Source organism: Pollachius pollachius (genome assembly GCF_949987615.1).
Source record: "Pollachius pollachius genome assembly, chromosome: 5".
NCBI classification, from domain to species: Eukaryota; Metazoa; Chordata; class Actinopteri; order Gadiformes; family Gadidae; genus Pollachius; species Pollachius pollachius.
Window position 1 is genome coordinate 27911356 of NC_136938.1, and position 13497 is coordinate 27924852.

General features: G+C 46.9%; 1 protein-coding gene across 1 annotated transcript; it reads right to left on the reverse strand.

Moving 5' to 3' along the window:
• Positions 1-88: 88 nt before the first annotated feature.
• On the reverse strand, positions 89-12950 carry mindy2 (MINDY lysine 48 deubiquitinase 2). The gene is made up of 9 exons (XM_079736897.1): positions 11989-12950; positions 11829-11886; positions 11060-11124; positions 7930-8088; positions 7294-7396; positions 6855-6997; positions 5920-6093; positions 4978-5127; positions 89-3945 (listed from the first exon to the last, which is right to left on the reverse strand). The coding sequence occupies exons 1-9, from the start codon at positions 12907-12909 to the stop codon at positions 3742-3744; spliced, it is 1977 nt and encodes a 658-aa protein (XP_079593023.1). The 5' UTR covers positions 12910-12950; the 3' UTR covers positions 89-3741.
• Positions 12951-13497: the final 547 nt, after the last annotated feature.

A 13497-nucleotide genomic window follows, 5' to 3' on the forward strand; every position in this document is an offset into this window, starting at 1 on the left:
AAATCTTCAAATCCAAATAAATCGGTATAATTTAAGCCGTTTATTATATTACATGCATATAATTAACATATTGTCTGACTAGAAGATTTGACTCTAATCTTTAAAGAAACTTGCCAACTCGTGCTATATCATTAAGTGATTCTTTACCATGAACCAGCAAATACTTAAAGGTTTTGAAACTTTTATTCTACAAGTTGTGTTCAGTTTGAATGTCTTGTCTATAAGGCATTTTGTTTTATATATAATATACCTGGTGTGGTCACCAAATACATTTCCATTGCTGCTGATCAAGGCTACATACAATATTTGGTCATTAATGTAAATTGATAAACATTTAAAACCGACACAAATGTGATCCATGTTATTACAATCACAACAAAGCAGGGTCTCATTTCTTTTTAACAAATTAAAATAAAAACATGTTGGGCAACACAACACAACTCATTCATGGTGCATCTAATGTGAACCTGTAACCCTTGCATTTAAAACTACATGCACCACAAAATAACTTGTGGGAGTTAATATTGCGTCAAGAAAAGTTGCGAGAAGAATCAATGTCTTCGATACAATAAAATAATTGACGTCCCTTCACCTCCCTAGGCCATGTGCCCAGGAGCGCCTTTCCTTCGGTGTGTGTACGGGCAAATTAGTTAACTAACTTACTTCCTACTTTCTGGTCAACATCTTTAGTACAATCTAGAACTGCCCTCTTTATTTTGTATTAAGGATCGCAGAGTTGGTTAACCACGCTGGGACCCTTGGCTTTATGTTGTTAAATTACAGCCGGTTCCTCCTTCAATTAGGCTCCTTCAATTAGGCCTTTTCAATTAGGCTCCTTCAATTAGGTCCAGGCCAAAACATGGGAGCAGCCCTTTGATACTTTGCAGCTTTATTCATCTACATTATGAAGCAAGTCCCCATGTCATTTAATTATCATTACAACATACCCACTTGCTCCATTTCTGATCTATATAAAATGAGGTATGTTTCTGTTCCACTTTGTTTAGCAGTGCATATCAATGTAACAGTGCAAAACCAATTACAAGGACATGTTTAAAGACCACCATGTCAAAAGACTAGTATGTTACAGCATTTACCCTACCATAATTTGTACAAGGCATATACTCACTGGAGACATTGAACACACACAATACATTTTTGATCAGTTCATCTTGGAAACATGGGAAAAACTCAACTTATTACAGCAAAAATGACGTGTGGTTTAAAATAAACGGAAACACAATCCCCACAAACCCCAAGCACTAACCAACACACACTCTTTCACATCATAGAAACGTTTTAATGAATGCTCCATCTCCAAACCAATCAATCTCAATGTCTCGTCAATAGACCAAATGGGCTAAGAAATGTGGCAGGTAATTAAATAAAAGCTGTGTCCAATTATTTTCAGAGTTGAATAAGAGTAGATTCATCACATTTTGCTCCAAAGTGTTTGTTCCCCAAAACTGAGAAAGGATTAATGGACCTCTCGTCTCATTTCGTCTTTCGCCCAAATAATTTTCCTGAAAAGATAGAAATCTGGTATCTTGCATTACACACATTTAACTATTCCCTTCAAACATCTACTGTGGTAGTCGAGACTCAAGTACTGGACAAAGCTCGCCACATCGTCGTGAATAACATTGTGTTCCTTAACCACATTAAGTTAAATATTCCGTTGGTTTAAGTGAACAAGAGCACAGCAGCGTTAACCATTGTAAAAGTTGTAAAATTCTACAATAAGGATATATTCATGTGAAAGTGTCGGTTGACATACCTATGCACAGAACTATGAAGCTGTCCTCTAACATACTCTATATGTATATACACACATCAGTGTCTGTAATAAAGCTGAAACAGGCCAGCATACTGGCTAAAGTATGAGATTTGTAAAATACACTAAATGAAATGTCCCTTCAGAGAAGGCCTGAGAGTAATTCTGTTGTGTATGTATGGATTGTCTCTTTAGGTTGTATGCTTGTGTCCTATAACATGGTGTTGTAAGGCTGTTTATATACAAAGTGTAGCCTTGGTACACCTTTAAACCATCCTATAAGGAGTCGCTGCTGCAACTCTCTGCAACTCCCTGGACTCTGCCTGTTATTGAGATCCACACAACCACAGAAGTACTCCCGATGGACCGACCCAGAGACAAGTAGAACCCTTAGAACCGTTGTTTGATATGACAAATAAAGGCTTAAGTCAAGGCATCCCACTGGAATGTATAGAAAAGGTTCTCCGGAGGCAGTAGGCTAGTGGCTGCACACACGTCTATATAACAACAAGTGCAGATTAGTTATGTACACAATGTCTGCAAACTAAAGGCTCTCTTTCAAGAACGTGTTCATTAGGTGTTAAGGTTGAAATCTCTGGATATTTAAACTAGCATATATGTTTAAATTGCTTAATTAGGGTTATGTCTGATGAAAGTAACGACCATTCAGTCTAATCATCAGTCAACATAGTGTCAGTCTGTGGAGCGTGTCGCCTGAAATCCATTGATCTGCTTTACGTACGCTCAGAGGGAATCTAAATGGGTTCCAGACTATGAGAACCGTGGTCTGATAAGATGAAAGGGAGAAAAGTTGGACGTGGAAGAGGTGTTTGGCCTTTCAAGCGATGTGCAAATTATTTTCCAATGATTAAAGAATTTGGAATATCTTTTTTCTGTTTGGCGGCGCTCTCATTTAGCTGATCTAGAACCATCTAGATCTCCGCCCCCACCCCAGGGCGCTGGTGTGATTGTCCGTGGTGAGATAAGGGGGTCGAAAACATAAAGGGCATCGTGATAGAGAAAATAAATACTAAAATGTATATAGCTTTCAAAAGTGTTCGCCTTTTGTAACGTAACAGCAGTCATGCTGAGCAAATAAAATATGAAGATCATCACAAAAATAAAATGTACGGTTAAAAGCTAGACACATTCAAACAGTGGTAAGGCAAATCAGCACAATACAACGTTATGGGATGTACAAAGCAATCCGACAAATGGCCTCAGTGACCTAATAGTGTTCTCCGTTATACGGGTGCGGAAAGGACGCAAGAGAAGATTGTGAAACTCCGCAAAGCCTCCATAAGGAGAGCGAGAGGTGATCCTCCTCTCGGACACATGGGTGGGGGGGCGATCGATGGGCATCCTTCCATTCCGTTTCTGCCGCTGCTATAAAGCAGAGGCCACCGCCCCGAGCTCGAGCCCCCGTCACAAAATAGAGTGCGTTGTGCGACTTGTGACGCCGCCTGAGAGCCACCGCGTGTGAGGGGAGGGGGGGTACGGGTAGAGGTCGAGGTGTCCCCTCCTGACCTCCAGGCTGGGGAAGGGGAGGGCAGCAGGCACCAGTGGTGGGGCAACAAGTCCTCCGAGTCTCGCTCTCCCTCCCAGCTCGCTCTCTCTCTCGCTCTCCCTCTCAGCCCTCTCAGCCCTCTCTGTCTGTCTGTCTGTCTGTCTGTCTGTCTGTCTGTCTGTCTGTCTGTCTGTCTCTCTGTCTCTCTCTCTCTCTCTGTCTCTCTCTCACCCTCTCTCTCTGTCTCTCTGTCTCTCTCTCTCTCTCTCTCTCTCTCTCTCTCTCTCTCTCTCTCTCTCTCTCTCTCTCGGGGCAAGGGGAGCTGTGTGTAGTGTTGTTCAAACGCTGTCCCCTTTTCTCAGATGCACACATGCACAGCTGGGCGTGTGCACGCAAGCACACACTCACGCGAGCGCACACACACACTCACACAGACACACACGCACACAAACACACTATATTACAAAATGACACATTTGTCTTTATCCTTGGACTCCTTCTTGGGTTTCCGCTCCCCGGCGGCGGGCTGCTTCCCGGGGCTGGAGGGGGGCCCCACGGGGGCCTCGGCCCCGGCCCCGGGCCCCCTCCCGGGGGCGGCGTCGGCGGCTGCAGCCCCGCTCTCCCCGTGGCCCGGCTCCGCCCCCAACGGCTCCTCCTGGCCCTGCTGCTCCGGGAGGAGAGGAGGAGAGGGGGAGAGGAGGAGAGGAGGTGAGGAGGAGAGGAGAGGGGGAGAGGAGGAGAGGGGGAGAGGAGGAGAAGGGGAGAGGAGGAGAGGAGGAGAGGAGGAGAGGGGTAGAGGAGAGGGGGAGAGGAGAAGAGGAGAGGAGGAGAGGAGGAGAGGGGGAGAGGAGGAGAGGAGAGGAGGAGAGGAGGAGAGGGGGAGAGGAGGAGAAGAGGAGAGGGGGAGAGGAGGAGAGGAGGAGAGGAGGAGAGGGGGAGAGGAGAGGGGGAGAGGAGAAGAGGAGAAGAGGAGAGGAGAGGAGGAGAGGAGGAGAGGGGGAGAGGAGGAGAGGAGAGGAGGAGAGGAGGAGAGGGGGAGAGGAGGAGAAGAGGAGAGGGGGAGAGGAGGAGAGGAGGAGAGAAGAGGAGGAGAGGAGGAGAGGGGGAGAGGAGGAGAAGAGGAGAGGGGGAGAGGAGGAGAGGAGGAGAGAAGAGGAGGAGAGGAGGAGAGGAGGAGAGGGGGAGAGGAGGAGAAGAGGAGAGGGGGAGAGGAGGAGAGAAGAGGAGGAGAGGAGGAGAGGAGGAGAGGGGGAGAGGAGAGGGGGAGAGGAGGAGAAGAGGAGAGGAGAGGAGGAGAGGAGGAGAGGGGGAGAGGAGGAGAGGAGAGGAGGCGAGGAGAGGAGGAGAAGAGGAGAGGGGGAGAGGAGGAAAGGAGGAGGAGAGGAGGAGAGGAGGAAAGGAGGAGAAGAGGAGAAGAGGAGAGGAGGAGAGCAGGACGTCACGCTGCAGGGTTAACGTCTGTCTGGGTGGTTGCGTGTGTGAGCGTGCGCGTGAGTGCGTGCGCTCATGCAGGTGTGTGTGTGCCTGTATTTGCCTGTGTGCACCTGTGTGTGTTTCTGTGTAACTGTGTGTGTGTCTGTGCACATGTCTGTTTGTCTGTCTGTCTGTCGCAATGTCTGCCGTGTGTGTGTGTGCACATGTTGTGTGTGTGTGTGTGTGTGTGTGTGTGTGTGTGTGTGTGTGTGTGCGCTGGTACCTGCTCCTGCTCCTGGTAGTACTGGGAGGCGCGGCGGTCCTCCTCCTCCTGGAGCTTCTTGGCCAGCTCCAGGTCGCTGACGCCCTCGGGGAGCTCCGCCCACTCCACCGCCGCACTCTGCTGCTGCAGAGACAGGGCCATCAGGTAGTCCTACACACACACACACACACACACACACACACACAGAGACACAGAGACACACACACACACACACAGAGACACACACACACACACACACACACACACACGCAGAGAGAAGAAAGAAAGAGAGAAAGAAAAGCAAATAGGCTCAGTCAGTGAAGTGCAGTTCATGCACTAGAACCCCTCTTTGGCACTTATTGTGCGTTGTACGTCCTGGCACTTTAAAATACTGCTTAGCATTGTGTAGCGTCTTAACCTGTCTGTCTCTATTGTATACAGGGAACGGGTTAAAGGAGAAATCCGGTGTAAAATGGATCTGGGATATGTTTAGTACGATAACGAGTTGGAATGTTCGTTTGGGAGCAAAAAAGCGCGTATAGACGCATTCTTAAGTTGGCTGTTTTTAGCAGATTGCACCAAAACGCTATAAACTTGGAACGATGGGGGCATGTGTGCACAGAGCTTGCGTGTTGTTGGTGGATGGCACAATCTCTGTGTTCGTCAATCTACTTATCGAGTCTTAAAAACAAGATGGCGTCGACGGGTGAACTACTAATGGTATTGTGTGTAGAAAATGTCCTTTTTAATAAACAATCTGTGCACTTACAAAGTTATCAATGCCTCGTTTTATACGTTAAGACCCTTACTATACTACCAAAGAAGTGTCGGGCTACTTCTAGCCTTTTAAGTGGTTTAAAATAGCGATTTAGTTCCCAACTCGTTGTCATACCAAACACATCCCAAATCTATTTCACACCGGATCTCTCCTTTCACCCAGTGATGGTCGGTGCTCGGGCCCACCTGGTCGATCTGGTCCTGCTGCCCGCGGTACACCGTCTCCGGATCCGACGGGGGGCGCAACCGGAACTCCGAGTCGCAGAAGTTGCCGTCGCCGTCCACGTTGTGGAGGCTCTCCCACACCACCTTCTCCTCCGTTAGGAAGCCCTGGTCCGTCACCAGGTGGTACAGCTGGCCCTGGGAACACACACCTCACAGTCAGAGCTCACGCACAGACACACACAGACACACACACACACACACAGACACACACACACACACACACACACTCACACAGACACACTCACTCACACACACACACACAGACAGACACACTCACACATACACACACGCACACACACACACACACACACACACACTCCTATGTTTTGGAGATATATCTTTGATAGAGGAATGAGTTTCCCAAAGGGTTTTAGTTTATAAGGTTAATAATGAGTATGGTTAAAAGATCAAATCTGAAACACATATCCACTAGTTTGCTAGTTGAATCTAATGTCTGTCCACACCTCAGTCTAACAGATTGGCTGGTTTTCTGTGCGTGTGCATGTAAAGGAAGAGGGGAAGCGACAGGGCGTAGGTGACAGCTATTAAAACCAGACTACAAAGGGACTCCAGTCCTTATGTTTGCCATCACATCATTATTCAAATGCATTTACAGGCGCCACTTCCCCCTGCTGTAGATAACAGGACAGATCGGCCCCAGCTTTGCAAATTAAGGGAAAGCGAGCAAATGCAATTCAGACCGCGGTTTGAGACCTGCTACCGATGTGCTCATAGACCTGGTGCACTGAGGGAACACGCTCATTCCTCACCTCTCCCGTTTCCTTGTATTTCCACCACTGTAAGCAGTATGGGACTCACTGTGCATGAGGGGTGATGGCGGTACGTGCATACGGTGGTACTACGATACTGTATCCCCCTACCGCGTACTGCTGTACCTTGTATTTGATCATGGTGCTGAAGTGGTTGTTCCTGAAGAACACACACAGCTCGCCCTCCTGCACGGCCGCCGTCAGCTCACACAGGCCGTGGTACGTGAGCTGGGTCGCCGTGCTGCTCAGGAACTGCTCCGCCACCATGCCTGGAGCGTCCGGAGGGGAACGTTAATGGGGAACGTTAATGGGGAACGTTAATGGGGAACGTTAACGGTAAACGGACTGCGGTTACGTTGCGCTCTTCTAACCAGGGGCCACTCAAAGCGCTTAACGATACTGCCTGACATTCATCCATTCATGGACAAATACTTATTCACTCATTCCCAGATCCAGCCCTGAGTTAGCAGTGTTCAACTCTTTTCAGTGCGAGTGTGTGATATGTCCAACGGCGCTGTCGGTCAATGACTACTGACGTCCAACCTGAGGACCTGAGGGAACCCACCTTCCCCGGCCAGCTCGCTGCTCTCCGACTGTTTGCAGGAGATGATCTTCTCCACCAGCTGGTTGTAGCTGCAGCCCCCCACCGCCTTCACCATGTCCTGCATCTGGAAGGAGCAGAGGAACGCATTTTGGAATCATCGACGGTGGAGATTAGGACGGGATGGGAAGCGTCTACGAACTGTCACACAGGTTCTGTAAATAGGACATTGTGGCCAATTGTCCTTTTGTTGATGTTTGCAGGGTATACCCGTGTGCTAATTAGTTTACCAATTGACACTTGCAGGTAAAAATACTAATAAACGTGTTTAAAGATCAACTCTAGAATATGTGGTTATGCTTACATCCCAGAACCTGTGATTGGTCAGTCGGTTGATGCTGTGGTAAAATTGAAACAATTTCTTGATATGTTTTACCGAAATAGGGCATCGCGAATATCTTTGAATTTTAAATAGAATATTTAATAATATCTTTCTTGTTTCCAATAACTTTAGCTTTCTCTATTGACTCAAAAATGAAATTGTAATCTGCATCCCCAGCTGTATTAGTATTTGAATAATAACGTGGTATTCCTTCCACTAACTCCCATAACTCATAAGTACAAACTGGGTTTCAGGGTTGAGAGGCGAGATCTTCTCACCTGGGGGTCCACCAGCCACCCGTGGTACAGAGGGATGTCCAGGAGGTCGAACACAATGCATTCTGGGGTGTATTCAAAGACTCGCACGCCGGTGAACCTCACGTTGACGTCCAGGCCGGTTTGGAGCTTGTGAAGGACGGCCATCGCGTCACTCATGTTCTGGGGACAGAAAACCTCCGGTCACTTGACGGAAACTTCTAGAACCGAGGAAGGGTGTTTACACGACAGAAACAGAATGACTCGCTACTCTCTCGACCACATTTGTCAGCCTGAATAATTGTGTGTGTGCACGTATGTGTGTGTGTTTCGTGCGGGTGTGTGAGGGAATATGCTGAATTATTTACTTATTGTATATTTCCTGAGGGTTTGTGTCTTCTGAATTCTTTAACCTTTAATTTACTTCAGCATTCAAGGACATTATCCATTTCAACCGCATCGACCTGCACAACGGGCGTGCACACACACACAGACACACACGATTAACTATTTACAGATTTAAGGTCTCAACATACAGCTTAGGCCTGTATCTCAGGTACATCACTTAGTAGGTAGAAACTGATTTCCACCACTCACTCAGACCGGTATGTCATAGGGAGGCATACCGGTTAAGTAAGACTTTGTTTTCCTTTCTGGTTTACATTAACTTTGTCAAGTATCTGAGAACATTCCACACTTCTGAGAGCAATAACAGAAAAATACAACCAAGTTCAGCCGCTGCTCTTCTTATCAATATTTAATAACCAAAGAACATCCAAGCAAACGCTATTTTAATCCTCCTCATAGCCTCGTGTGACAGATAGTGTTTTAGGAGATGAATTTAGAACTAGGTCTGTTTTTTATGGATTCAAACAGCTTGCTATGAAATCCATTAGGGGGAGACGGGCAAGTCTTTGCCAGTTTGTATTTGTATTTTGTTTATACAAATTAAAAAATTAGAAAATGGTGCAAGGACTTTAGTCGGACATGCATATTCAATATAAGGCGAAAAATCATCCCATTTACAGTTTTGTTTCACTTCATAATTCAGTCGGAAGTCTCTTCCTTCTGTTTTAAGAGACTGGGCGCCGTTCTAAACCAATCACTGCCTGGATAACCAACGCAGTCACGTGGCTGTCCTTTGTGGTTATCTTCATATAAACAAAAACATACGTATCCGAACGTACGAGGACTTCATCAGCAGAATCAGAGAGGCATTCAGAAGCGGGATCAGAGACATCCCAGATGTGACTTGATGGACTTCACAGGCCGACCTTTCCGTGACTGTGTGGTTGTTTTCTGTTGATTTGATCACATGGGTTCTATCTGCATGTGTCCCTGTGCTGAACTGAGCTTCACTCAACCATCGTACACCAGACCCTTAATCGCAGAATATCTTTAAGAGTGTGCGTGGGTTCACGGTCTGGAACCAGGCAGATCTAAACTCCATATTCTAGACCAATCTCTCTGATATCTGCTCTGTTCTACCGCCACAACCACCACGACCATTCCATCTTCCCAACCAACCAACCTTTCTTCTCCTTAATTTCAAACAGCCTCCACCCTAACCTCCAGCCTACAACCTCCACCCGCCAACCACCAAAGCTACACAAACCATCCCCCCTCTACCGACACAAACAGCTGGCTGCTCTCTGTTCCTATTCAGCCATTCACAACAACATTATGCCCCCCAACAAGCAGGAAACTCCTCACAGTTCATTAAAACCACAGTACCGTAATTCAAAAAGCTATTTACAGATGGAAACAAGTGCATTCTTTCCTGCTTACAGTGTACATCAAAATATAACATGCACATTTCAACGGTCACCATCAGTGAAGAGGAGGGTCAGAGGCATGGCACCCCCAGTCAGGCTGAAACCCACCCACAGGGGGGAAGCTATGGACACTAGGGCCTCGGAATGAGGCCCCGTCCACACGGAGCACATTGGTTTGTGAAACCGCATAAGTCTTGGGCGTTTGGGCCGACTGTCCAGAGGGATCTGGCGGATCCGTTGCCCGAAAACACACTTTTGTAAAACCAGGTCCCAGTATAGATTCAAATAAAAACTGACCTGCGCGGTTTCGTGTGAGGATTCGTGTGGTCGCCTGAAACGCAAACAATGACGTCATCGCCCCCCCACCAGCTGGGCGACGTCAGAGTTGCGTTGAATTTTTCATTTTATTTTTTATTTGTATTATTTTTCTAGCTTTAAATACAGCCCCTTGGTAAATTGAATAACTAACTGTACATTAAAAAGTATTGCTGCTCAATTCAAAAGGTTTAATCTCCTCCTCGACTGAATACGTATCCGGATGGGGCCTGGCTGCCTTGCTCTGTATGTGAGCCACAGCCTCAATGTTCAGCCCTGAGATGGAGAGCCATGGGTGGCCACACACCAGCAGCCACGGGATTCACCACGATCCGACGCCCTGACACTCAATCACACCAGAGACGTCTTACGTAACCTATAGCATTAAAGGCCGCTTTACTGGGCTCTCATCACAATGTTAACACAGTTAATCCAACCATCTTATTTAGGGCAACCTCAATGCAGCTGTGGAGTGAGTTCACTGGTACTTTTATAAAGAGCGGTATAAAGAGCAGTTTTGTGTATGTATATTTTGTGTACTATATGTTGTGGACTACCACTGTAAAAAAACACTTGTGTACAATGATAAATATGTGTTTTGGTTCAATGCAAATTGATTTGTAGGTCCATCTTTTATTGGCACACAACAATATTCTATAGCTGAACAAAACTAGTGATCTGGTTTAAAAAAAATCTGAATAAAGACTGCTAATAAGTTCAAGCGTGCAGAGGGATTTGCAGGTTCAGCATGCTCATCTCTTTGCTTGTCTGACAAAACTGAGATGGGCTGGTTTGCATTTGACTGAGACGGAGAGAACTGAATGAGAATTGTTGATCCTGTTTAAAATGTCAACACCTCAAATGCTATCGTTCATTTTGATTGTAAGTTTTATATAAGCGTTGCCAATATATTTGTATTTATATTGGTATGTAGCGGCAATATTAACATGATCAGCATACAAGCCATACCAATAAACCATCCTTTTAAAGGCAGACAGAGAGGAGTTAGTTTGTGTATCATGTCCATCATTTATGACTGGTAAAGCGAGGAAAGCAAAGTTCACCTGCTCATAGTTTAGCCGCTGGGCCTCAGAGATCTCTTTAGGCTTGGAGTCGAGGATGTAATCTCCTGCAAAAGGGAGAGGTTGCGTAAATAAAAGACAAAATGGTGACAGAACTTTCATTATTACACAATCCTTACACAGTTTAGTAAGGACAAAAGAGTCTTGTTCTGTCAAATGGAGCTAATGTATAGAAAGCAGATTGGCTGGATTATAGATTATTGTTTGCATTAGCCACCCCTGAGTGAGCAATTCAAATTCAGCTACCTTCCATGCTATGTTTATATCATAAATCAAATAGCTACAAGGAAAATGTAGTCTTAAAAGAGTCAACATTATCCTTTTAGACTCCTTAATGCCTAAGTATGGCTTGAGCCAAACGAAAAAACATAAGCACCCATGTCAGTAAGCAGACCCTGAATAAGCCTCCTAGTTATGAGGAGGCTAGGGGGTCAGAGAAGATAAAATGGTTCCTATTCCAGTGAAAGCAGCAAGGGTTCTTTCCAAAGTGGATGTCGATTCCACAACATACACAGGCCTCTGAGAGTATATAAAAAGGGGACAGTACCTGAGACCTAATAACAGTGGAATGATGTGTGGCTCAGGCTTATAACCTATCAAACATATCAACATATTCTGAAGTGATAAAAAACACTGATTTCCAAAACCAAAGCAGAATAAGAAACAGCAAACAAGGTGTGTAGGTGTGAATAGTAATCGGCGATGAGAGATGTTTTAGGTATGTGTGAGGATGAAGATCATGAAATCCTACCAAGATACTCCATGAGTTGTTCAGCAGTGATGATCTCCATCATAGGGGGCATCTTGACCTGCAGAACCAACACACCATTGCTCACACTCCAACAAACCACCTGCACATGTTTGACACGTTACACTGTTGTGCTTTATCTCTAATATTCCAGGCTCCTCACCTTCCAAGCCAGCAAAAGGACGTTCATGATGGCCAGTAGTGGACACGGCCCGTTCTCGTTCTGGGTGATGATGGGGGTGTTTTCCTCTTTCCATTTGATCCACTTGATGTGGTAGATGGACTGGCCGGCGGCGCCTCGGTCCTTGGCGCAGGAAACCTTAGTCTCATCAGCACCATCCTCGCTCTGCAGAGACAAGGCCAGACCCCGTTCCTCCAGGCACTCGCTGTTGAGTTCAGAGCTGGGGCAGGAATTGAGGTTGGAGAAGGACTCGAGTGAATCTATACTACGAGATTCTCCAACAAAGCTCGGATCGGGGTCACTCGTACTTGGCAATCCGTCGGATGTGGTCTGGTCAGCGGGGTTCTCGGACCTGACGCTGGTCGACGATATGGTAGTGTCCGGACAGAGATGTTTGGGTCTGACAGGCTTCCTTTGCTCGACTCCATCCCCGCCTAAAGTGTCCTCCTGCACCAGACCCGTGCTCCTCACATCAGTAGGAGTCGAGAGTAGATCCCCCTTTCTGCTATCCACCAACTTTGAGGTGCCACCCTCGCTATTTCCTGAAGCCACCACCGAGTCCTTCCCCATCCCGTTACTGGTCGCATCCCTCGGCCCCGGGTCGGGGTCCGGGTCTGTCCATGGCCCGTTCCCCACTACGTCGTCTCCATGCAATGGTAGGCTTTGAGTGGTGTTTGTTGGTTGTGGGTTCGCAACCGCCGGGATCCCATGGACGGCGGGGCTGGAGCCATCACTGCAACTACCGAGAACCAAACTACTACTGAGCGGAGGTTCACTCTTCGTGCATTGGTCGCTGGTTCCCTTCAGCCCAGAACCCGCGGCAGCATCCTTCACGTCCCCCGCCGTCCTGGGAGACGGGGAGGTCGTGTCTCTGGCTTCATGCACGTTTGCATTTTTCTCCATTTCGTTTTCCACAAACTGTCGACAGATTTTTTTTTTTTAGCTCAATTGCAGCTCTAGCTTCAGTCCCGCAGACGCCATGACGACTCTGCCCGTGACGTCACGGGCGTGTGGCGCTCGGGTCCGAGCGGCAGGGGGCGCCAGAGAGCGGCGGGAAAAGGCGTCACCGTGGAGATCCACACCATAACCATCCAAACCCATCACCATAGAGATCAAAACCATCACCATCCACCACACCAACACCGTAACCATGGAGATCCACACCATCACCATCCCCATGGAGATCCACACCCTCCACACCATCACCACGGAGATCTATGGCGTGCTATGGTTCAGTCACATGATACAGCCACAACTATATGAATCCAAATGGACAAAAACCTGTTTGGTCGTTTCTGTTGGCCTTTATTAACAACCAGACGATCTGAGTGACCTTTTATCATTAAGGAGACTCAAGGGTGCTACCGTTGTTGGCCACTTGAGGGCAGCATTGAACAAACAGACGAACCTTCCTTTAAAACAGAATGGTGTGGGTTATTTTTCTTTCACTTTAAACAATCAATGTCAATTGTTTATTCATTCAAGGATTAT

Excerpts from the sequence above, each read along its gene's own strand:
- mindy2 (XM_079736897.1), bottom strand. The coding sequence starts at position 12,909 with ATGGAGAAAAATGCAAACGTGCATGAAGCCAGAGACACGACCTCCCCG. Across the intron at positions 6,094-6,854 it reads GCACCATGATCAAATACAAG|GGCCAGCTGTACCACCTGGT; the intron begins GTACAGCAGTAC and ends GTGTGTTCCCAG. Across the intron at positions 3,946-4,977 it reads ACTACCAGGAGCAGGAGCAG|CAGGGCCAGGAGGAGCCGTT; the intron begins GTACCAGCGCAC and ends CTCCCGGAGCAG.